Source organism: Balaenoptera acutorostrata, chromosome X (genome assembly GCF_949987535.1).
Source record: "Balaenoptera acutorostrata chromosome X, mBalAcu1.1, whole genome shotgun sequence".
Lineage (NCBI taxonomy): Eukaryota > Metazoa > Chordata > Mammalia > Artiodactyla > Balaenopteridae > Balaenoptera > Balaenoptera acutorostrata.
In genome coordinates, this window is record NC_080085.1 from 44774587 (window position 1) to 44798724 (window position 24138).

The window sequence follows — 24138 nt, forward strand, 5'->3', positions numbered from 1 at the left end:
CAGTTCTAGGAGATTTTGGTGTATTTGTGTGATTTCAACAGAGACAATCAGCTTGTGAATTGGAACAATTTTAATTTAGTCTACTGATTTGTGCCACAGCATGGATGAATTTCCAAAGCATTGAAGCAGAGGGGAAAAAAGGCAGACACAAAAGTTTACATATTGCATATTTATGTGTATAACAGGCTCTGCTAAAGAGCATTCTAACCTATAAGCAATATAGAGAGGAGATTAGTGGTTGCCTAAGGCTGGATGTGGATGGTAGGGATCCACTGGGATGGGGCACAAGGGAACTTTATTAGGTGATGGGAAATGTTCTCTTTCTTGACTGAGGTGGTGGTTACATGGATGGTAGCATTTGTCAAAGTCCATGGAACTGTACACTTAAATGGATACATTTTTGTTGGCCAATGAAACCCCAGTACAACTGATAAAGAGAAACCTTGACTATTAGTTTCATTTGGAGGAACTCAGTTTGCAAATGAGCGAACACCCAAAATGTGGACCTCTGATAAGGAAAATATTCAGGGCTTTATCAGTCATTGCAATGTTCTCCTTGTGCATAGCAAGCAGGGGAGTCTAGCCAGCCTCTGCAGGCCTCTGAAACCCACCCACACACAGAAGAACAAAGCGTGCTTCGGACAAGAATGTGAAACTACAGCTAAGGTTGCACATCGGGAACTCCCTTCTGCATTGATTCTTGACCTTGCCCTTGTCCCTCCTGCCTCCGAACCTTGTGCCTGGGGCCCTTCCCACCCCGCGCCCCCACCCCCGTGTTGGGAAAGGAAGCAAGAGGAGGAGATTTGTGAGGGTGGCCTGATCCCAGGGCTCCTCCTCTGTGTCCTGATTCTGGGTGCTGGGACCCCTCAGTGTCCTAGAGAGCTTCAGAGAAAAGCTAACGATAATTTGTAGCTGCTGCCTTCCCAAAAGGCCCATGATTATCTGGCTCTCAGCTCTCTCAGATTCCTGGCTAAAAGCAGTGCGCTGCTCATAGTGAAGCTACATCTTCCCACGTCTTCCCTCCCTGCTTTCAGAAGGCTCACTTTCGCCTAGACCTGATCTCTGATGCCTCCTCCGTCCAGGCTGCCTGAAGTAGCCACATGCTCTAATCCCTCCTGTTTTCCGGAGGCCTCCTGCAAATGAAGATTTCTATGGACAGTGTAGGGGAGTTCATTGGCTTCACACCCTCATCAACTCTTAGTATCCAGTCTTTATAGTTTTCTTCTTTCATGTGGTCATTGGGTGTGTACACCCCATTTCACTTCTTGAACTTTGTAACCCGTGGGTAGGTCACCCGTTTCAAAATAAATTGCATGTATTTGCTGAACCCCATACTAGGGCAGCTGGCCTGGAAAGGGACTGTTGTGTCACCCTCAGGTGGGCGAGTCCATTTCTGATGAGGATGCTGAAGCGTTGGCCTCTCCAGGACACAGGAGTGAGGATGTGTCAGGAGGCTGGGTGGGCGGTGGCAGGCCTTAAAAGCCCACGATGAACCTCAGGGGCAGGAAGGCCATGAAGGGTGGGGTGCTGGCTCAGTGAAGGGAGATGGGGAGCTGTATGGGTTGCCCGGGTGGTCAGGAGGGTGGGAGTCTGCAGAGAGGAGTGAGAGTTGGGGGTGTCACCCCACGACACTGTGAGTCCCTCGAAGGCAGTGGCAGCAGACTGCAGTGGGCAGAGCACACATTTGGCCTCAATGCGTCCTGGGCTCGAGTCCCAGCACTGCCCCCTTCCTGGCTGTGGGACACGGGGCAAGTGTCCTCCCTCTCAGAGCCTCAGCGTCCTCATCCATGGAATGGGCCTGATCATCACCTCCCATCAGGGCTGTCTGGTGAATGACGTCAAGGCCATACGAGTAGTGGCATGCGAATATTCAGAACGACTGTATACATAATCGTCAGTAGCTGGAAACAAGTGAATCGGTGAATGCTTGTCCATGAACAAGTGTCCCAGGAGTCAGAGGGCACAGGCCTGGGCTGGGGAGAAAGCTGCAGGAGCTGCCAAGGTGCACGCACACCTCAGCCAAGGCCCCGGCGCATAGTAGGGCCTCAGAAAACACTTGCTGAGACCTGTTGTGGGCCTTTGTGGTGGGGGAGCCCGTGGAAGGGCTGAGGTTGGGGCCGGGAGGGAGGCCTGCCTTGGTCTCATGTTTGCCCTGTGGGTGAGGAGGTCGGCCGCCTCCGAGGTGACCATCCTCGGCTTCTGGGGGACCCAGGGTCTGTCCGCGATCCCCAGGGCCCTCTTTCCTCCCTGCTCCTGAGGCCGCCTCTCTGCTCTCCTCCTCCCTCCCCACCCTGCTCTCAGCAGCAGAGTGTGGGGGAGCAGGGCCCAGGTGAAGACAACCATGGGGAAGGGGGTGGAAGGGGAGAGTGCTGCAAGCCTGGAGGCCCGGGGAGGTGGTGCCTTCCCCAGCACCCTGTCTCTGAGGGCTGCTCTCTCCTCCTTTCTAGATGAGCTGCCTTATCTCAGGTGCCCTCTGCACACAGTGCTCCAGCTCATACCTGTGGCTTGTGGTGAGTGCCCCACCCTTGTCCATGACAAGGCAGGTGCCTACTGCATGCACAGCAGGGTCCTGGGAGGTCCCAGGGCAAGGGAGCCAGGAACGTTCCAGTGTCATTCATCATGCCAGGGCTGGGTTCCCAAATCCCGGGCCGTCAACCTGGAAACCTGCACCTGGAAGGGGCCTGAATCTCTGTCGGAATCACAGAGTGTCCACAAGGCCAGGCATCAAGCCAGCAGCCAGGGAGGCAGAAATCAAAGCACCAACAAGTAAGGCAGAAACCCGCGTGAAGCCTGTCTTTAGGGGAGGGGGGTCCATACAGAGCCTGCTTCCTGGGGGTGCGGCCCGGGCCGTCCCTCAGCAGGTCTGCACTAGGGGTTCAGTGCTCTGCTGCTGCTCTCTTGCAATTGTTAACACATTTTGAGCCAGGTGACCGGAGATTTTGTCTTCCACTGGCTCTGGCAAATGATGTAGCTGGGTCTGGGTCAGGATCCGGGTCTGGCTGAGGGAGCGGGACCACTTCTTGGGGCAAAGAGGCAAGCGGGGGGTGGGGGGGCTGGGTGGGCTGGGGTCCTTACACTACTCTCTCCTTCCTCTTAACCTGGAGCCTTGTCCTCCAAGCTGTGGACATCACTGGGGGACCCAGAAAAGCCCCAGACGGCCCCTTCCTGCTACGGAGTCCTTCCCAAGGTTCCAAAGTGTCTCTGCCCTCACTGTCGTGCACCTGGGGAATTAAAGTTCTAGCCTCCGCCCCCCGCAGGGACCACGCAGCCCTTGAAGATACAGAGACCTAGGCTGGCCTTGGCCTCGCCGGGAGAGCCCTGCTTCCATGGAGAAGAGCCCCGGAGCCTCCCGAAGGGCCTCGGGTCATGGTCACAGGCAATGGGCTGTCCAGGTCTGCCTACAGCTTTCTTTCACTAAATCGGCTCTCGCGGCAGTAATGGCTCCTCCTTCTACCTGCTGGAGGGGTGAGAATGCCACTGTGAGGCCTACCTCATTGTCCTTAAGACTCGGTCTGAGGGAGGAGGTCCTGAAATGGTGTGGAGGATGAGGGAAGGATTCCAGGACAGCGCCTCCAGAGATGGGGCGGAGGTGGGTCCTAGGGGATGTCTGTGGATCCCGTCCCTTGGTGGGAGGGACGGTGGCACCAGCTCACGGCCCTCCACCCCACCCCTTCTCCTGAGGACCCCCACTGGCATTTAGCCGGGGCCACACAGTGTAGGAAGTCATGAAACTGTGTGGACCGGAGCCCCTGGAAACTCTTGGCCTCCACACTCAGCTGGCATCTCCGCGCCTCCCAGTGGCTGACCCAGCCACACCCGCCTGCCTTTTAGGGAGAGGCGGCTCCCGCCTGTCTCAGAGGGCCTGACCACGGGCCACTCAGAGCCACACCTGCCCAGGAAAAGGAGAAGACGTCCGACTGATTTTGCAACTTTAATGCAACACTGATACCCAAAACACGACAGCACGACAAAAAGCACACAGGAAAGCAGGAAGGGCAGAGAGCGCGTCATCTGGCATGCCATCTTCCATGGACGGGGAGAAGCTGCCTAGAGTGCCCTGTCGGGGAGGGGGCAGAGGAGGCACTCTGGCTCGGCGGGGGACTGCTGCAGCTCCTCAGCGCTGCCTGGAACCGGGAGACACAAAGGCCAGAACACAAGGGTCAATACAGGTGAACCGTGAGGGATAGGAAGGACAAACTGAGTGTCCTGTCAGGCTCTCCTCGTTCCCCCGCGACACCCCAGGCCTTCCCCTGACTCCTCCCAGCCCCTCCACACCCCATCCTTCAGAGTCTCATCTAATGACCTCCAATCTTACTGAATCCAGGAGAAGAAGCTGGCACTGGTTCTGGCGGCGTTTCTGGTCCGGATGGTGGAGCTGGTGCTGGGGCCATCGAGCATGCTGGTGCTGGCCGCACCATTGGTGCCACTGCTGATGCCAGCCCTCCAGGTGCCTCTCCTGTTGGCACGGTTGCTATTCAGAATGTACTGATGGTATCTGGCCCAGAAAGCGAAGGGGATTCTGGACCAGGCGTCGCCAAAATCTCCGTCCTCATCCCAGGTCAGGAGTTCGACCTGTATGTCGTCCCAGCTCCACCGTCCAATCAGAGCTTCCTCCCCGATGTTCATCTGGGCCCTCATCTGGGCCCTGGCATGTTCCTCAGCCATATCCACATCCATCGTCTTGAAAGCATCATCCACAGCCTCCAAGAAATGAGCTCTCCATTCCCGGGGGTCTCGGTTCTGATACTGCGGTGGAAGAACAGCAGCCGTCGGAACAGCTACCCCACCTCGCTCGGCACCTGCTTCCTGCCATACGCCCTCCTGAGCGCTTTGCAAAATCATGATAGAAACCCACACGACTGGAATCGGGCTCCCATTATTCTGTGCCGGACCTGGGATTTCGCCCCATCCACTCACTACGTCTGTGAACTTGTGTCAGTGACTTAGGAACCTTTCTGGGCCTCAGCGAACCAACGAGGTATGGGAAACTCCAGCCAGAACAGAGGCTCTGCCTTACCTGGGCGATGAATCTCAGCACCCTCATCTTGCTGGTCTCGTGGCGGGCGCGCAGGCCCCAGAGGAACTCATACTCGGGTGGGCTGCTACTGGGGATCTTCTTGTATTCCAGGTACCTGCGTGAGAGAGGAAAATAAACTTCTGCTTCCAGCCAGGCAGACCTGTTGCTGCACCAGTGGCTCCCAGGTGGCCCCTTCCCAGCCCCGAGGCTGCAGCTTGGCTGCCGCAGGAGGCCTGCCCTGGCCCCGCAGCCCTTGCCTCGCTCCCATGCTCGCTCCCAGGGGTTTCCGCCTCCAAAACTGAGGTGCTCACACCCTTAGGCCACTGGTCCTGCCCAGCAGCCATGTGGAGGGGCAGGGGGCACGTGTAGGGTATTTGTTCATAGGAAGGCCACGAGTTTTGTGCCCCTTGTCACAATAACCCAGGTTCCTGTTGGGTGTGTTGTAAACAGAGGAGCCATTTCTTCAGGCCCCCTGCTCTGAGCACACCCCACCATGGGGCTCGTCCGTGGCCTGGCTGAACCCTGGGACAGTCCAACCTAGAAAATGACTGTACAGGAAGAAACAGTCAACCAAGAGCAGTGGACTCCATGCATACTCTCGACCATCTGTGTGTGTGTGTGTATGTGTGTGTGTGTGTGTGTGTGTGTTTGTGTGTGTGGTGGGGGGCGTTGGTGGTGAACATGCATACGGGCCTGTGTGAGGGCACACGAGATCTCCAAGCACCGAGGATGGGGTGGGCCTGGGCTAGAAGGTCAGCGGGGCTGGGCTCCAGGCCCAAATGGGCCTTATCCCGGCCAGGGCCATGTCAGGCTTCCACTCTCTGAGCCCCTGGCTCCTGAGGTGTAAAGCCGGGGACACTGCCTAGAGGGCAGGTGCTGAACGAGATGGGGGCTGTACCACCCCACCCGGTGCTCGCAGTCAGCATGTGTTGCTCCCTTTCCCCAAGCCTCCCTGGAATGGCCCTCCCCCCAACACTCACATTCCCCCCCCACCCCACTCTCACACCAGACACCCATCCCTCTGGTGTTAAGACATGGGCTGGGGAATGGCTTCCTCAGCCAGAGCGGCACACGAGGAAGGCCTGAGTGGGAGGCAAAGTGAACTCAGTCGATACTCACTTCTGCTTCACAAAGTCCTCTGTAATGAGTTTCCTCAGATCGCCCAGGAATGGGTGCCTCACCCTGAGTGCAAGGAAAGGAACGCATGACTAGAGACAGTGGCAGTGCCCGGGGTGGGCGGGAGCGCTCCCAGCAGGACTGAGAGCTTCCCAGCCTGTGGGGTGTCCCCATGGACGCCTGGGCCGGCAGCAGAGGCCAGACGGCCACTTGTCAGCGATGCCCCAGGGAGGGGTTTGACGGAGCCCCCAGGTCCGATGGTCTCTCTTAGTTCTCATCTGGGAACAGAGAAGGCACACGGAGCAGAGGGGGTGCTCAGAGTTCAGGACCGTTTCCCCACGCACCCTGGTGGGGCCCTTTGCGCTCTACCTAGTCCAGGACGCCACGCCCCGCAGAGACCACTAGGCCACTGCAATCCCAGGGCCTCTTGTGCCCAAGGACACACTGAGGAGTGGGAGCCGAGAGACCCCAATCATACCCGGGGCGCAGTCCCATCTTGCGTAGTGCCTCCCAGAGGACAGCTGCGAGGGGAGATGAGGTACAAGAGTTTAGCACACGGAGGTGAGACGGCGGGCAACCCCCCAGCTGCAGGTCCAGCCACTCACCCTCGCTGGCACGGTTGCCGTTCATGAAGATGACACCCAGAATCACCAAGAGGAGACTCAGCCTGGGAGTGTCCTTGGTCCTGAAAGTGTAGAAAGAGGGATCCTGTCCAGCAGCCATTTGCCCGGGGGGACCACAGCCGGCTCACTCAGCTAGCCTCTCCCAGATTGCTGGGCTACAGGGCAGTTCCTCCCACTCTGTATGGCTTGCGCTACCTGGTCCAGACAATTCATTCCTCGGCCTGAGACCGAGTCCCTTCATCCATCAAAGGGGGATGCTAACACCTCCTCCCAGGGCTCTGACGAGGATGGGGTTAGGCAGGCAGCAAACGATTGGCAACCCTGTGTCCAGAGGCACATCCAGACCTTCCCTGCCCTTTGCGCATTGCGTCGGGAGCACGACTCCACTGGAGAGCCCCCCCACACCCCCGTCCCCCTCCCGAGGCCCACTCTGCCGAGCCCTGGCCAGGACCTTAGCAGGGAGAGGCAACCAAGAAGCTTGCTTTCCTAGGAAGATGGGGGTGGGGAAGGGTGGGCAGGGGCGAAACCCGGAGAGCAGCAAATCCTCGGCCCAGGCTACTGCCCCTGCCAGCCCTTAACTGCTCAGCACTGCTAACTCTGGGTGGAGCCGTGCTAGGCCCCCCAACCCCACTTTCCCGTTTCTCTGAGAGGAGGGGGGAGGCACCACCAAGGAAGGCCACCACCCTCCTGTGCTCTCTCACTTTCCCAGGAGGCGGGCTGACGAATCCCGTGTGCACACAAGAATGTAGAGGTGTTCTTCCTTGTCGATTTCCTTCAGGTGGATCCCAAACTTCTACATGAGGGAGAAAACAGAGTGTGAGATCAAACATCCATGCTGGGTGTCCTGCAGGCAGTCACTCAATTCCCCATTAGAACTTTTCCTTGGCGGGGAGCCCCAAGCCCTGGGGGAGGAGGAAGAAGAGAGGCCGCAGAGGAAGTGCCCTGTGGGAGCACTGACACTGGCTGAGACAATGGGATCCACCTCAGGAGACCACCCCAGACACTCAGAGAGCACGAAGGGCAAGAAGGAGGGAAGGAGGCAGGCAGAGGAAGCTCCCAGGTGGAGAGGCCAGGGAGGGCTTCCTTCCAGAGCACGTAGTCCTGCCCTTGGGCCTCGAGGGGATGCAGGGGGCAAGGGTTCCCTGCGGCTCCTGCTCCACGGAGCTGCCCCCGGCCCCGCACCCACCTTTTCCAGAGTGTACGTTGCTCGTTCAATGATCTCAGGGAAATGTTCGTCGTATTCTCGGATGACATCCTTCAGCATGTCTGCAGGAGGGGAGGGGCGGGCAAAGCACCGAGGCTGAGCAGGGGCCACAGAGCTGTAGCCTTTCTGTCAGCCCTGCTGAAGGGAGCACACTCAGGACCCCACACCGTGCAAACGGAGCCATCAGCCAGGCCTGATGTGTGTGTGCGGGCATCTGATGGGAGGCCCACAGGGCAGGGTTGTGGGAGGGGGGAAGGGCAGAGCTCAGGGAGGGGGCACAGGTTGCCCACCTGAGCGCTTGATGGGGATCTTCTTGTAGTCTTTAATCATCAGATATTTCACCAACTTATTTGCCTGGAGAAGGAGGGAGCACACGGGGAGACCAAGGCGTGGGCGACCTCAAAGAACAGGCCCGCGAGGGAGGGGAGGAGCGAGATGGGGGAAGGGCAGGCTTCTTACCCTCTCTTGCAGAAGGGTCACATTGCGGGGTGGCAAGCACAGAACGTGCCTTGAGGGTACCTGGGACCTCAGGGCCATGGGGGGCCGAGGGGCCATCTGAGGCCGCACAGTCGTCAGTGGGGGCTGCGATGCCCTCCAGGTCGGTGGGACCGCAGGAGGCTCTCTCTCCTCCTCGCTGCTCTCATATTCGTCATCCAGGTGCTTGGACTGTACCATTAGACAGAGGAGAGACTCAGGGCTACCAGGCTACCCGTGCAAAAGCACCCAGCACACATCTTAACCAGAGCAGGTACTTGGAGGTAAGGGTAGTAGGAACAGCGGATGACACGTGCCGAGTGCTTACTAAGTGCCAGGCACTGAGCCAACCGCTTCTCCCTCCAGGCCCGAGGGTAGGGACTACGTGGAGTAAAAACATGCTAGTTAATCTGTCTTGGAGAAACATGCACAAGCTGAGAAAAGAGGGGAGGGAAGGAGAGGGAAGGAGAGGGGAGGGGAGGGGAGGGGATGCGGGGAGGGAGAGGAGGAGGGAGGGAGAGGAGGAGGCAGAGAGAGGAGAGGGCAGAGAAAGCAGGGGAGCAAGGGGGGTTGGAGACAGCAGGGAGGTCTCACCTTCTTTGTCCTCTTGCCTCCCGTCCTGGCCCAGGGCTCCGCACTCTGCTGAGAGGTGGCAGCTGCACCCTCAGGCTCAGGGATGCTCGTGGCCATCTTGGCCTTGGCAGCAGCTGCTGCCACAACATTCTGAGGCTCCACCCACCGAGTCTTGGCGAGAGCCTTGCCAGACTTGGTCGTCTTGGGCCGGGTGGCTGCCCCCTCCCCGGCAGAGGCTGCCTGGGGCCCCCCGGAGGCAGCACTGGGGCCCTCTGTGGCAGCCTCTTGGGCCGGGGCAGGTCTCTTGGGGCGTGGGAAGGCCATGCCACTGACACCTGCCGGCTGGGTGAAATCAAAGACATCGTTCTGACCCAGGAAGGCTGTTTTGGGCCGGGTGGCATCCATCTCACTGGCACGCGGGGCCTGGGAGAACGCACAGGCCGTACTAGGGCCCTCGGCAGCAGCCTCCTGGGCCCGGGAGGATGTCTGGGGCTGCGTGGACCTTGCTGGAGCCCCGGGGGTGGCCATCTCGCTCTTGACTAGCATCTGGGAGCTGTGCGGAGAAGCAAGGCTTGTCTCAAGGGTGGCTGCCTGAGCCTCGGCAGCCGATGTCATGGGCTGGGTATCGCCTCCTGAGCCCTGGTCTGTGGCCACTGAGTGGTTAGCGACCACCTGATGGTAGGTGGCACGGGCAGCAGCAGCAGTGGCCCGAGCAGCTTGGTTAGAGGAGGCGGCCCGGGCTACGTTGGCAGCACGGGCAGCCGGCTCGTTGGCAAGTGTTTCTGGATCCATCCGAAATGCCTCCAGCAGAGTCCTGGCCAGCACAGGGTTTTCAAGTTCCCAGGGCTCATTCTGCAAGACCAGGGAGGGGAGGGCAAGGCAGACAGCTGTACACACTCGCCCTGTGCTGGCCAGCCCCCGACCAGCCCCCAGCCCCTCCCAAACCCCCCTTCTCCCAGCAGGAGAGGGAAGGTTTGGTGGATGTGGGCAGTCCTTCCCCATTCAACTCCAGCCTTCACCCACCCCCTCCTCCCATCCTCCCTGACGTCGCAGGAGGGAAGGCCCAGGGCTAGCAGGTGGCCGACAAGGGGCCTCACCGCTAAGATGCGAAAGCCTGGACCCAAGCTCCCAAAGGCTCTGAGGATACGGATGTCAAAGCTGGTGAGGGCTCCGTAGCCTCCAAAAGCACCAAATTCTTCATAGTCGTTGCCTTCAACCATGTCTTCCTCCCCGACTTCATCACTACCCTCGTCCATGTCTTCAACGTTGTACACTTCAGATTCTTTGCGGTAGCTTCCCTCAGCCATGCTGGGGGTCCCAAGGAGAAGAGAGCTCAGCCTGAGAGGGACGGGGAGGCCTCTTCAGAGGGAGGGGGCGGGACCCAGCGGGAGGCCGGATCTCTCAGGAAGTGGGGGGCTGCAATCATCAGGTTACCAGGCAGTATAAGGTCGGGGTGGGTGGGGGAGTGAGGGCTGCTGGGGTAGATTCCCTCAGAGACAGAGCCCTAAGAGAAGGATAGAGGAGGCCGGAGGAGACCCTACACTGAAAGGGGAGTTTAGGACAGGCAGGCTCCCCGGCCCAGCGGCTGGATTTGAACAGGGGGTGCACTGGCGGGCTTGGGTCCAAAGAGTCCCATAGGAGATGCGTTGAGAGAGGGAGAAATAAAGCGCCTGAATTTAATGCCTGGAGCAGGGGGCCAGGACGGTGGGGAGGAGATGACATGAGAGGGCTCAGACAAACGGGGACCGCTGGAAGCCCTGGGAAGATGAATCCCAGGGACCCTCTAAGTGCCGGTGGGGGGGATTCAGCTGATTCAGGTCTAGGTTGGGCTCATACAGGAGCGCTCAAGGTGGATGGGGTGGGGGTCTTCGGACTAGGTGAGGCTCGAACTGGAGTGCTGGAGGTCTCAGAGGCCAGGACTGCAACTCCAGGAAGGGGGCAAAACGTTCAGTTCCACTGGACTGATCTCAGAGTGGTTGGGGTGGAGGTGGGGCCTCCGCTCTAAGGAAGCTCAGCACGGAGCACACGGGTCTGTTAAAGGGGTTCGGATGGTGGGCTCCGGTGTAAGTAGGGCTCGGATCGGGGAGCCTGCGTCTGGTGGCGGTGGAGGGGGGCGGCTCCTATCTAGACCGCGGGTCTAACGGGGTTCAGGTTCTGCGTGCTCGGGCTTTGTTCAGATCCGGGGGCGGGGGATTGGGGATGGGGAGGGCACAGCGTACCCTCGTTCCACTCGCTCTCTCCCGGTCCTGTCTGGGGCTGGATCCTTACCTTCCCCGGGGCTCCAATGGCGTCCGTCCTCAGCACCAGGAACCCCGCAGCCGCGCCCTCGCCTACAGCTGCCAGCACAGCAGCTCCGACCACCCCGCCCCTTTTCTCCGCGCACCGCCCCCCTCGCTGCGCGGCTGGGCAGCCTGCGCATGCGCGGACCCCTTCAGCCGGCCCGCTTTCCCAACAAAAGCCTTTCTCACCAGGTCCCCAGTGCGCATGCGATTCCGCCAGTGGGTGGGCGGGGTAGGGGGCGTTTTTTCCTTCCCGCCAGATTCCCCTCACCGCTCCCCACCTCCGCCTCCGCGCCCCCGATCGCAGGCGCGGGCACTCACACCCTGTACTGCGGTTCCAACCCATCCATCATATACCCTCAGTCCCCCCACTTTTGCACAATGCTTCTCAGCCCTGCGCTCCCCCTTGCCTCTAAGCTCCTCCAGTGTGGTCTGGAATATACTGAGCCCTGCTTCCCCAGCGTGACCCCTAGGTCACCAATACAGAGGTCTCTAGCCCAGTCTGCAACTGCAACAAGTGAAATGGAAATGGCGAGAGGACACCAGTTCCCTTTGTGTTCCCCTCCACTATCCATCTCTAGGGCCCCCAGACACACTGGGAACATCTGCTTCCCCAGCCACTCTTCATGCAGCTTGTGTGTCACAGCCTGAGCTGTGCTGGGCATTATCTTCCTCTCACAGCAGCCCTGGGAGGTGGATGTCAGCATCCCCATTTTACAGATCAGGAAGCTGAGGCACAGACAGACACATCGCACGAACTAGACAAGGCCACAGAGCCAGTAAGTTGAAAATGCAGAATTTGGGCCGGGGTCTCGCTGACTCCAAAAATCCATGTTCTGCTAGCACTGGCCCCGGGGACTGAGGCACCCTCCCTTCTTCAGTTTGAGCAGCAGATCCACCCCACCTCCCCTGCCCTGTCAACATCTGTCCCAACAAGCCAGGTTTCTGTTCTCTGAGACCTAAGCTCACGCTCTGCATTCCGGGGGGAACAGGTAGGAGCCCCAGGCCCACCCCTTGCCTGCTCTGTGTGGGTCCATCCAGGTGTGAGAATTGCTCCTTGGGGTCCACTCCCTGCTCTGACTGTCAGGCCTCTTCGCTGTGAGTGGCACAAACACGCTGCCCCTGAGGCCTTCCTGGTGCCCACTGGAGCGGCCAGGACAATCAGGCACTTGTGTGTCTGAGCCATGGCAAGCCCTGATTCAGAGTAAATGTTTGGCCTGGTTCCTTCCATGGCTGGGGCCTGGGGCAGCTGTGGTCTTGTGGATAGAAGCTGGGCTGGATTTCCGAATTCCGGGGATGGAGTGTTGGGCCAGTCTGTCGCTAGCTGTGTGAAAGCCCGCTCGGGTCACTGGACATCTCTGAGCTCGGTTTCTCAATATGCAAAATGTGAAGCAAAAGGAGAACTTACTGGGGTCCTACCTAAGGACACACATGCTGCTGCGCTTCCAGAATGACTGGAGAAAATGCTATGTTCCCATCTCCAATTGCACTTCTATTTTTTTTTTTTTAACAAAAAAACATAGTGGACTTTTATATTCGTTTTTATATCAGCCTCTCCAGGCTGTCCACCCCTGTGTCTGAATGGAAGCTATTGCTAGGACCAGAGCTTTTACTCTCCAGTGACCAACATCAATTCTGCCTGTCTGGATGGCTTTCCTCAGCTGTTGCATAGCAACCTTCCCTGTCAGCTGCTTGTGTCTCTCAGCCCTTCCTGTGCAACACGTTTCTGTGGGACGTGACCAGACCTTAGAAGCGAAAGCCTTGACAAACCGCTATATGCTAATAGAAAATGCTATGTTCCCATCTCATTTTGAAACTGTGCTTTTTTTTACAAAATCCGTAGTGGACTTTTATATTCGCTCTATTTTATTTTTTATTCTTATGTTTTCTTTTTCTTTTTTTAATTGAGATATAATCGACATATAACATTATATTAGTTTCGGGGGTACAACATCATGATTCAATATTTGTATATACTGTGAAATGATCACCACAATAAGTCCAGTTAACATCCATCATCACACATAGTTACAATTTTTTATGATGAGAACTTCTATTGTATTCGTTTTTATACCAGCCCCTCTATATGCTAGATGCTTTATAACTATATATGCTAATATGCTTACAACTCCTAAATCTACGACCCCAGTTCGAACTTCACCTTTGAGATCCAAATCCATATATTCATTCGTCTACTTGACATCTCCACTTGGATGTTTCAAGGGCTCCTCACAGTGAGTCTGTCTCACTGTGGTATTGCTATATCCACCCCTCCCACACACGCACGTCCCCCATCTCTCCTGTTTTTAAAACTCCCATCTTCACAATCTCAGTAAATGGCACCCATGATCCACACAACTACTCACTCCAGAAAATGGAAGTCAGCTACCACCACTGCCCTTTTCTCATACACTGCACCCAGATGGGAAACCTCTGCAGCTCTCCAGGGCTACCTCTCTGTGCAGCTCTCTCCCCTCCATTACTCCCAGAATATTCTAGTCACATTGGCCTCTTGGAATTCTCAGCTCTGTCTCCTTCACTTATTCACCTCTGTTTGTGTTCAATCTCCCTGTGCCGCAGCCTGTAAACTCTATCTAGGCAAGAAGTTGGGGGGAATTGGGCAATCCTGGGGATCGCCTTTTTAATTTCCCTTATCTTGGGGATCAACGTCCTGAGTGGCTCGTGGAGCCACGACGTAAAGCTTTATAACGTTTTTGGTTTATAGATATTTAGGTGGCAGAGCACATCGGATTCTTGTTAATTCATTGTGGCTGGAAGCATTATAGTACATAAATTTTTCTTACATTCAAATATTTTAACTGAGAACTATGCTTTTAAGATGTATCCACTCTCCTATGCATATGTCTGCCATCCTATTTCTCATCTAAGGCAATAAAAATACGTTCAAGCTTTCTCAGCAAGGGGATGTCATACTGGTTTTTAATGGTCATTTTTTAAGAAAGGATTTTTTGGAGACATGTGGAGAGAATAGTAGAGGAGCAAGAATAGAAACACCAAGAAATCAGAATGTCTGTCTTTCCATCATACTGATGAGAAATAATGCTGACTTGTACAAGGGTTACCATGGAGATGGAAATTCTTGTTCCCCATTCATTCCTTGGGGAGTTCTGTTCTAATTGGTCTTACAGTAGTATATGCTCTCCTTTTCTGGGTTTATATCAGAATGGCAGTGCTCTTCTGCATTCCTAGGGCTAACAGTGATGCAAAAGCAGGTCTACTGGCAACCAGAATGTCTGTTGATACCATGGCTGGTTAAGGCCTCTCGAATTCCAGTGGTTCCTCTCATCTGTTTTTTCCTCAGGGGTTCATGCCTTAACCTCACATAACATGAAGCCAGTGTCTGATTCTTAAGCTTGTTCTCACAGTAAGCAGGTTGTCCTCATTCTGGCCTCATTTTATCTCAGTACTTTGACCTTGACATTCAGGATGCCCAAATGGGCAAACATCCCTTCACCAACTCACTGGCTTCTGCTATTCCTTAGTTGTATCACTAACAGTTAAAACTGGCCATTTCAGGTCCTCTGCAGTAACTACTTCCACATATCTAACTGTTCTCTTTCATTGCACAGCATATTATTTGATATACTTCACATTTTACAATTGCTTTGAAATAGACAACACATATCACTGCTGCGATTTTTGGAAAAGGCTTTCAGCTATTAAATTGTATATTGATAATGTTACGCACTATTCTTTCTGGCTTCTCAGCAATCACCACCTTCATCCCTGAAAAAAAAAGGATCTGAGGATAAAAAGGATTTATCCACCAAAAACTTTTCCTTGATGACCACTCTCTGAATAAGCCTCACATGTGTGCTGGTTGATCAGTCTCTTGGTTAGGCCTGTGTTAACTGTCTGAGGGCTGCTGTTAACCATTGGGAAACTGATGTTGCACTCCCATAAGCTCTCTCCTGCTTGCTTCTCTCTGTCTTCCCTAAATATCCCATTGAGAGGCCATACCCATGCTGCATACACCATTACACAAAAATGCCCAAACTGGGCTCACTGTAAACTTTTAGTCATTATCTCAGGGAAGGGGAGGGAAGATCTTATGGTAGAACTAAGATCGGTGTGTCACAGTGGAATCAGTGTGGTTAGCCCTTCTCCATTTAAGTCCACGCAAGTCCTCAAGACGTTGCCTGTGATCCTCCATCAGCTTAAGGAAACAATTCAGGCCCATGGTGAGTTACAATAAAATGTATAGCTTGGGGAATATTGGCATTTAAATGTCAAAATATGGCTGTTTGTTTCCACTGAGTCTCATTAGTCTAACACCACATGCAAGAATGTCCTTGGGATCGAGTGATCATGGTTACAACCTTTTCATGCCTTGTGATGTTAAATTCTCTACTTCCTCTTAGAGGTTTGATATACTAAATGCCCAATACCAGCAGCAGGGCAACTTCCACCTGGAATGCTTGTTTTGCCCCTGAGAGGATTCAATTTCTTTCCAGTGCCCCACGATGGGGAATTTTCCATGGTATGTAGGCAAAGGACTTGTTATTTCCTTTTTCCTTTCTACAAAACCAATGCATACATCAGTCTATTGCCTTCCCTGGATGTGCTTCCCACACAGCCACCTGAATGGAGCTTGCTTCAGAATGAGGAGTGTCTACTTGTCCCTGTCCCTTTCCCTGCAGCCTTATCACTGGTCAGACCTCAGCTACTAGGCTTTCACCAGAAGCAATGAGTGGAGTCGGACCTTTGTTGCCTTGATTTTTTACAAACGGCTCTAATTTTTCATGGCCAATGTTAAGAGCTGGTGGTGCTAGAAAGAAAAGGAGGGATGTCTGGAATTCATTATTTTGATCACCACCCAGTAAGGTGTGTTGCTGGGGAGAGATGCTCCTTTACTTTCTGCCTGTCCCTGGCTTTCTGCTTGTCACCTTGCAGTCCCACTTGCTGTCTCTCTCCTCCACCTCTCCCTCAGCTCGCCTGCATCCTCCCTCTCTCTTTGCTGCTACCTCTCTGTCTCCCTCTTTCCTATGTCTTTTCAGTCTTCCGACTGGTTTTTCTACTCAGTCTCCCCTTCTCCTTCCATCCTTTATCCCCCATTCCGCATCTGTGTATCTTCCATCCCCTGGCTCTCCCTGGCATATCCCTGTCTGTTTTCCCATTGCTGGGCCCATGTGGAGCACATCGTTAGGAAGACCATGGATATATACATTCATCCACCAATCCCTCTACCGATTCTTCCATCCTTTCCATTCTGTGTTTTAATTCATGAATTCCTCTGTTCATTTATTCCTCCCACAAATGTACTTGAGAGTCTGTAAGGGAACAGGCACTGGACTAGACCCTCAGGATATACAGTGGAGAACAAAACAGACAATGGCAACTTTCACCATGGGGCTTGCACTGGAACGGGGCAGCAGGTGTTCCAAAAGGATCCCTCTAACAAATATATACAAATACCTTAGTTATGACAAATACTGATAAGTGCTATGGAGGAAGTTTTCAAGGTGCTAAGAGAAAGGAGAAGAGGATAAGTAATTTAAATCGAGGATGAAGTGGTCTGTGGCCAGGAAAGGCCCTCAGGAAGAAGAGATCTTTAAGCTGACACCTCAGAAATAAGCATGAGGTAGACAGATGAACAGGAGAAGACAAAGGGTTATCACTTCAGGGTTCCCAGGAGCAGCACTATAAAGTCTCTAAGGCAGTTAAGTGGTATGTATGGCTCCCACAGGGCCTAAGAGAAGGTCAGACTGGTTCAGGCAAAGAAGGGTGGGAATACTTTAGGGTCAGATGGTTGAGAAAATCTTATTCCAGCTCATATCACTATTGTCATCATTCTTTCAGGCCAGGACCCTCACTTGTCATTCATGTTTTCAATCCTTTTCATTCCCATTTTCCACTCCCACTCTATGCCTCTCATGGAGACAAGGTTTTCTAGTTTGTTTACTATGTATCCCTTTCTTTATGCAATTGAAAAATATGTACTGTAAGTCATGTTCTCTTGATTTCCATAAGATTATTTTTAGATATATCTTTATGTATTTATATTATATAATTTTACATACCATATATCACATACAATTCCATGCTTTTTCTTTTTTTACAGCTTTTCTTGGTGGTATAATTGACATCCAGTAAACTGCACATATTTATTGTGTACAATCTGATGAGTTTTGGCATATAAAAACATCTTGATAGCAACCACAGTGAAGATAATGAACATATCTGTGACATCTGTGATGGTTAGCTTTACATGCCAATTTTGCTATGCTATAGAACCCAGTTATTTAATCAAATACTTTCTGTGTTTTGCTGTGAAGGTCGTAGTTGTTAATGACATCTATAATCACTTGACATTAAGTAAAGAAGATTATCGTTAATAATTGGAGTCAGCCTCATCCAATGAGTTTAGAGAACTTAAGTGAAAATTTGAGGTTTCCCTGGGGAAGAAGAAATTCCACCTGTGGACTAAGGCATTCACTTCTACATTAGAGTTTTAAGGCTGCTGTCTTCTGACAGAGCTTGTCCTACAGATTTCGGACTTGCTTAGTTTGCACGCACAATCATGTAAACCAATTTCTAGCAATCTCTCTTTCTCTCTCTCCTCTATTTCTCTCTCTCTCTCTGTCTGTGGTACCTAGAGGGTTCCAGAGGAAAAGAATCCTAAGGATGAGCTTTCTGAATTGTTTCTGTATTTCCCCAGAATTACTTCTCTAACCTGATTAGATTTAAAGGTACTAATGACCCTATTTCCTGTGGTAAAGAAGTAGTCCATGGACTTATGTGGCAATAGAGGTATGCAAAATATTGCGATTAGACTCTCCTAATCATATCATTATGAAAAGCAAGGTTCTGGACAACTATGTATTTGATAACTTTGAACATTTTAATCAAACTAAGGTGTATAATAATATTGACTAGTTGCTCTAACTACACTAGAGAAGATGAGAAAAGAAAAAAAGAGATGAGCTCAGGGCTTCAAATTTCCAGCTCAAGTTTGACATAAATGACCCAAAGTGTCAATGTCTGCCCTGAAAGAAACCCTTATCTCCTGTACCTGTAGGGCTGAGTTTTCTTTTATTTTTTGTAGGAGGAAAAAATTTTATTTTTTACCTATACCAAGTAAAATAAAAAAGCTTTTTCTTATAAGTATGGTCTTACACAGATGGGTTAATTATAGACATTGGCTTACATAAAAGATAATAAACATGAATATTTTCTATATGATTCTTGTAGGAGAGTACAAAAATACAAGAAAGTATAATCTAAGTTAAAAATTGTACAGTTAAAGCTTTTTCTTATAAGTATGGTCTTACACAGATGGGTTAATTATAGACATTGGCTTACATAAAAGATAATAAACATGAATATTTTCTATATGATTCTTGTAGGAGAGTACAAAAATACAAGAAAGTATAATCTAAGTTAAAAATTGTACAGTTTTTAACATCTTATTTAACTTTCTACACTTCAGTTTTCCTTACTAGGTATGGGTTAATAGTAATTAACTCATACAACTCATGGGAATTTCATGAGGTAAGATATGCAAAGTGCCTGGCAAATGGTGGAGATTAAAGACCTGTTGGTAAAGAAGTATAGTTAAATGCATAGTGGCACTTGATCAAGCCCAGGTGTTTCCTACCTAAATCTGCTTCTGTCCATTCTCTACATTACAGCTAGTGTTACAGGCAATGGAAAACATAAATCTGATTTACATTATGACTCCTTTGCTTAAACTTCTTCAAATGATACATCTAAGAAAAAACCCAGACTCCTTACCAGGAGATACAAAGCCCTTTACATTCTGACTTCTATTTTCTTGTGTTGTCTGTCAATCTTTGTAAATCATGTCTGTCAGTCTATCCACACTGAATTATTTGTATTTACCTGAATAAGACACAGTGTTAAATGCCCTCATGCATATTTAAAACAATATCGTTTCTGCCTGAAATGCTTGCCTTGATTTTAGTTTCCCGGGGAATTCCTGCTGATCCTTCTAGACTCTGGGATGTGAACATTGATACACCTAAGTAAATATTTCAATCAGGGCTGAGTTTTCTGAAAAACAAACCCATAGTCTCATCCTACCAATAGCTGAATTACAACACAAATTAAATTCCCAACCTCACAGAGTGTCTTAAAGTGATGATGTTGATTTGGAAGAATGGGATCCTGAACATTGGAAAGAGGACACATGGGAAGATTCCAGTGAAGATGGAGATGTCAAACCCCTAAATTCTACTGAGTCTTCTTTGCAGGTGGAAAAGATGTTTCCATCCTGCACTGAAAATGTTTACTCTACTTTTCCTGAAGAAACTGTAATGGCCTCCCTTAAGGTAGTTGCCTTGAAAAGCACTGATTGTTTTCCTCATGGCCTATTGCCACCACCCTTCTTTGCTTCTAGATCTTTAAGTATACTCTAGTCCTAGAAGTTTCCAAGGGTAAGGTACAAAGTGTGACCCATGAGGACGTATGCTATACACCAAAACAAATGAATGAAATTTTCCAATTTATACAGACAGAAGTCAGGGGAATATGTGTTGGAATGGATATTAAGAGTGTGGGATAATACTGGAAGGAACATAAAGTTGGATCACAGCAAATGTACTGATAGGGACCCACTAAGTAGAGATTCTAGATTCAGTGTTTTAACTCAAAGGGTTAGAAAGAACTATAGCAGTTCGTTTGGTTGGTTGGCTGAAACATGAGCCAAAAGGTGGCCTACACTAAATGCAGTTGAAATGCCAGAACTGCTTTGGTGTACTGCAGAGGAAGGTATCTGAAGGCTTAGGGAGATTGAAGTATTATTGTGAAATTTATAATGTAAAACCTTCTCACCTACCCTGGGAGGGTCCAGAGGACACACTTTCACCACATTGTGAGAAATGAATTTCTGAAGGGAGCCTCAGAATACTCAAAGAGCTCTGTGGTCACTCTTCTCTGTAGGTCAGGAAAAACAGTGGAAACTGCTGCCACTAAATGAGTTCTCTAAATGCAATGGCTATCATTAGATCCCAAGATATCAGGGATCAAGTGACAACACCTAACCACTCGACACAAGGTAGGTATGGTTATCATAATGGACAATGGAGTCAAAGCATTAATAAAAATAGTTTGACTCCCATAGGACTGTGGTATTGGCTAGTTGATCATGTTAGCCCTAGAAAAGAAATAGATGGGCTGTCTACTGAGTGGAAGAGTTCTAGGTGAAGTGAACAGAGGTCTAAATTGAAATATTAAACCAGAGAGTCACGGCCCTTCAATCAATTTCCAGACTTGAGACAATTTACAGACCGAGAATCCCTTAATGAAGGGGAGACTGGGTCCCCTTGAGGAAAGACCCTACTACACTGCCAAAACTTATACTGCAAATCTTACAACTTTTCCCAAAGGTACTACTATGGACTGAATTATGTCATCCTTACTCCCAAATTATATTTTGAAGCCTTAACTCCCAAATGTGATGCTATTTGGAGATGGGACCTTTGGGAGGTAATTAGAGTTAGATGAAGTCATGAGGCTGGGGACCTAATGATGGGATTAGTGCTCCTATAAGAAGAGACACAGGAGAGCTTGTTCACTCTCTCTCCAAGTGCCAACAAAGAAGAGATCATGTGAGCACACAGCATACTTAAAGACCAAGAGAAGAGGCCTCAGAATGAAATCGACCTTCCCAGTACGTTAATTTTGGACATGGCAGCCTTCAGAACTATAACAAATCAATTCTTGTTGTTTAAGCCACCCAGTGTATAGTGTTTTGTTATGGCAGCCCAAGAAGATTAAGACAGGCAACCAAGACCAATTATCAAGGTGACCGTGCATTGGAGAAAGGCAAATAATCATACTTTGAGGGGGATTATTGGACACTGGCTCTAAACTGACACTAATTCCAGGAGACCCCAAACATCACTGTGATCCACTAGTTAGAGTAGGAACTTATGGAGCTCAGGTGATCAATGCAGTTTTAGCTCAGGTCCATCTCATAGAGCATCTCCAAATCCATCCTGTGGTTATTTCTCCAGTTCCAGAATGAAAAAGTGGAATGTACATATTCAGCAACAGGCATAACCCCTATATTTGTTCCCTGGCTTCTGGAGTGAGGACTACTGTGGTGGGAAAGGCCAAGTGGAAGTCACTAGAACTGCCTCTATTTAGAAAAATAGGAAGACTCAAGATGGTGGAGGAGTAGGTGGATGTGGAGTTCATCTCTTTCCATGGATGCATCAGGGATACATCTATAGATGCAACAATTCTCAGAACACTGTCTGAAAACTAGCAGAAGACCTTGGACACCGGAAAGGACTAAAAAGATCCCTGCATAACTGGATAGGATGGAAAAAAGGGAGAAGAGGAAGTGGGACAGGACCTGCACCCTGGGGTCAGGGAGCTGAAGCAGAGGAGAGATTCCTGAATTTGGGGAAAACCCTTTTGCAACAGGGAAACCCCCTCTCTGATGGGGAAATCGATTGGCACAGAAGGGAAACATTTGAGGCTGTCAGAAGAGGATGAAGCGGTTGATCAGTGGCAGATGGGACAGAGTGAGAAATACACAGATGCTCCGTACCTCGGCCCTATGTGCCCCGGACTGGGACGTGTGTTCACAGGTGTGCAAAGGGGCTGGCAGCTGGTACATGGGGATTGGAGAACAGGCCCAGAGTGAGATATGCTGTTGGCTGTGGGGAGACTGACTGAGGGGACAGGAGGGAGGAAATCAGCAGCAGGGAAAGCCTATGGAGGAAGACCAGACTGCCATGGAAGCAGGGCGCTATTGCTGAGTCACACGCAGGGAGAGGAGCCACTATTGTAACCTCTTTCTCCCCAAACGCCAGTACCTGCTTATGACAATAAAAGAAGCCCACTCAGGGCTAGCTCTTACTGCTGAGCAATAAAAAAAAAAGCCCTCTCAGGGCTGGCCCTCACGTGCCTTATGCCGGGCGCCAGAAAAGGCCCTCGATAGGGCCCTATCTCTTGCACCTGTGGCCACCGGCTTCCCTAAGCATTTGGCGCCTCTGGGGCCCCTGTGATCCAAGGGGCAGACCCAAGAACTCCAAGGCAGCCTCAGGACCAGACTCCTGTGGGTGGACCACCCACAGAGGTGAGGATAAAATGAAAGCTGAACCCCAGGGACGGGGTGACTAAGGAAGAGGATGGAAAATCTTTCCATCAGCTGTACAAGCTGCAAATTAAATCCCCGTGATCAACTAGGCAGACCCTGCATCTATGGAATATCTGAGTAGATAATGAGTGTTTCCACAAATGAAAATGGTCTAGCTCTGGGAGCTATGGACTTTGGGGGCAAGCACACACAGGAATTGGGAAAGATCAGAGTCTGAGTGGTCGCCACAGGGCCCACGGCAGGTCCAGAGACAAGCCCAGAGGCAGAGAAGAGCCTATTGGGGAGGCAGAGGTGGGCTGTAGCTCACAGCGTGTGCAAGGACACTTACAGCAGAGACCCCAGGGAAACATAATTATAACTATTAATTTTATTATTATTTTTATTATTATATTTTATTATTATTATTAATTTTTTAAACATCTTTATTGGAGTATAATGGCTTTACAATGCTGTGTTAGTTTCTGCTTTATAACAAAGTGAATCAGTTATACATATACATATGTTCCCATATCTCTTCCCTCTTGCGTCTCCCTCCCTCCCACCCTCCCTATCCCACCCCTCTAGGCGGTCACAAAGCACTGAGCTGATCTCCCTGTGCTATGGGGCTGCTTCCCACTAGCTATCTATTTAACGTTTGGTAGTGTATATATGTCCACGCCACTCTCTCACTTTGTCACAGCTTACCCTTCCCCCTCCCCATATCCTCAAGTCCATTCTCTAGTAGGTCTGTGTCTTTATTCCCATCTTGCCACTAGGTTCTTCATGACCTTTTTTTCCCCCTTAGATTCCATATATATGTGTTAGCATACTGTATTTGTTTTTCTCTTTCTGACTTACTTCACTCTGTATGACAGACTCTAACTCCATCCACCTCACTACAAATACCTCCATTTCCTTTCTTTTTATGGCTGAGTAATATTCCATTGTATATATGTGCCACACCTTCTTTATTCATTCATCTGATGATGGACACTTAGGTTGCTTCCATGTCCTGGCTATTGTAAATAGAGCTGCAATGAACATTTTGGTACATGACTCTTTTTGAATTATGGTTTTCTCAGGGTATAAGCCCAATAGTGGAATTGCTGGGTCGTATGGTAGTTCTATTTTTAGTTTTTTAAGGAACCTCCATACTGTTCTCCATAGTGGCTGTATCAATTTGAATTCCCTACAACAGTGCAAGAGTGTTCCCTTTTCTCCACACCCTCTCTAGCATTTATTGTTTCTAGATTTTTTGATGATGGCCATTCTGACCGGTGTGAGATGATATCTCATTGTAGTTTTGATTTGCATTTCTCTAATGATTAATGATGTTGAGCATTCTTTCATGTGTCTGTTGGCAATCTGTATATCTTCTTTGGAGAAATGTCTATTTAGGTCTTCTGCCCACTTTTGGATTGGGTTCTTTGTTTTTTGTTATTGAGCTGCATGGGCTGCTTGTAAATCTTGGAGATTAATCCTCTGTCAGTTGCTTCATTTGCAAATATTTTCTCCCATTCTGAGGGTTGTCTTTTCGTCTTGTTTATGGTTTCCTTTGCTGTGCAAAAGCTTTGAAGTTTCATTAGGTCCCATTTGTTTATTTGTGTTTTTATTTCCATTTCTCTAGGAGTTGGGTAAAAAAGGACCTTGCTGTGATTTATGTCATAGAGTGTTCTGCCTATGTTTTCCTCTAAGAGTTTGATAGTGTCTGGCCTTACATTTAGGTCTTTAATCCATTTTGAGTTTATTTTTGTATATGGTGTTAGGGAGTGTTCTAATTT

At 50.7% G+C, this 24138-nt stretch overlaps 1 protein-coding gene and 1 non-coding gene across 4 annotated transcripts; both read right to left on the reverse strand.

The window, feature by feature from the left end:
* Window positions 1-3918: 3918 nt before the first annotated feature.
* LOC130706513 (melanoma-associated antigen D4) lies at window positions 3919-11341 on the reverse strand. 3 transcript variants are annotated; one of them, XM_057538966.1, is made up of 13 exons: window positions 11276-11341; window positions 10105-10315; window positions 9029-9859; window positions 8420-8626; window positions 8251-8314; window positions 7943-8022; window positions 7458-7549; window positions 6739-6818; window positions 6612-6654; window positions 6137-6199; window positions 5018-5132; window positions 4316-4746; window positions 3919-4124 (listed from the first exon to the last, which is right to left on the reverse strand). In XM_057538966.1, exons 2-13 carry the CDS (start codon window positions 10312-10314, stop codon window positions 4115-4117), a joined length of 2226 nt encoding a protein of 741 aa, XP_057394949.1. In that variant the 5' UTR covers window position 10315; window positions 11276-11341; the 3' UTR covers window positions 3919-4114. The 3 variants fall into 3 exon arrangements, with proteins under 3 accessions (XP_057394949.1, XP_057394948.1, XP_057394950.1); XM_057538965.1 differs by having other exon boundaries at window positions 10105-10345; XM_057538967.1 differs by having other exon boundaries at window positions 4304-4746; window positions 10105-10345.
* Window positions 5379-5507, reverse strand: LOC114238577 (small nucleolar RNA SNORA11). Its single transcript, XR_003623909.2, has one exon. It is a non-coding gene; the product is annotated as a small nucleolar RNA SNORA11 (small nucleolar RNA).
* Window positions 11342-24138: the final 12797 nt, after the last annotated feature.

Bases quoted from the DNA above. Each gene is read 5' to 3' on its own strand.
- LOC130706513 (XM_057538966.1), bottom strand. From the start codon at position 10,314: ATGGCTGAGGGAAGCTACCGCAAAGAATCTGAAGTGTACAACGTTGAA. The intron at 8,315-8,419 runs GTAAGAAGCCTG...CTCCTTCTCCAG, and splicing joins TGACCCTTCTGCAAGAGAGG to GCAAATAAGTTGGTGAAATA. The intron at 6,819-7,457 runs GTGAGAGAGCAC...CTACACTTTCAG, and splicing joins TCAGCCCGCCTCCTGGGAAA to GACCAAGGACACTCCCAGGC.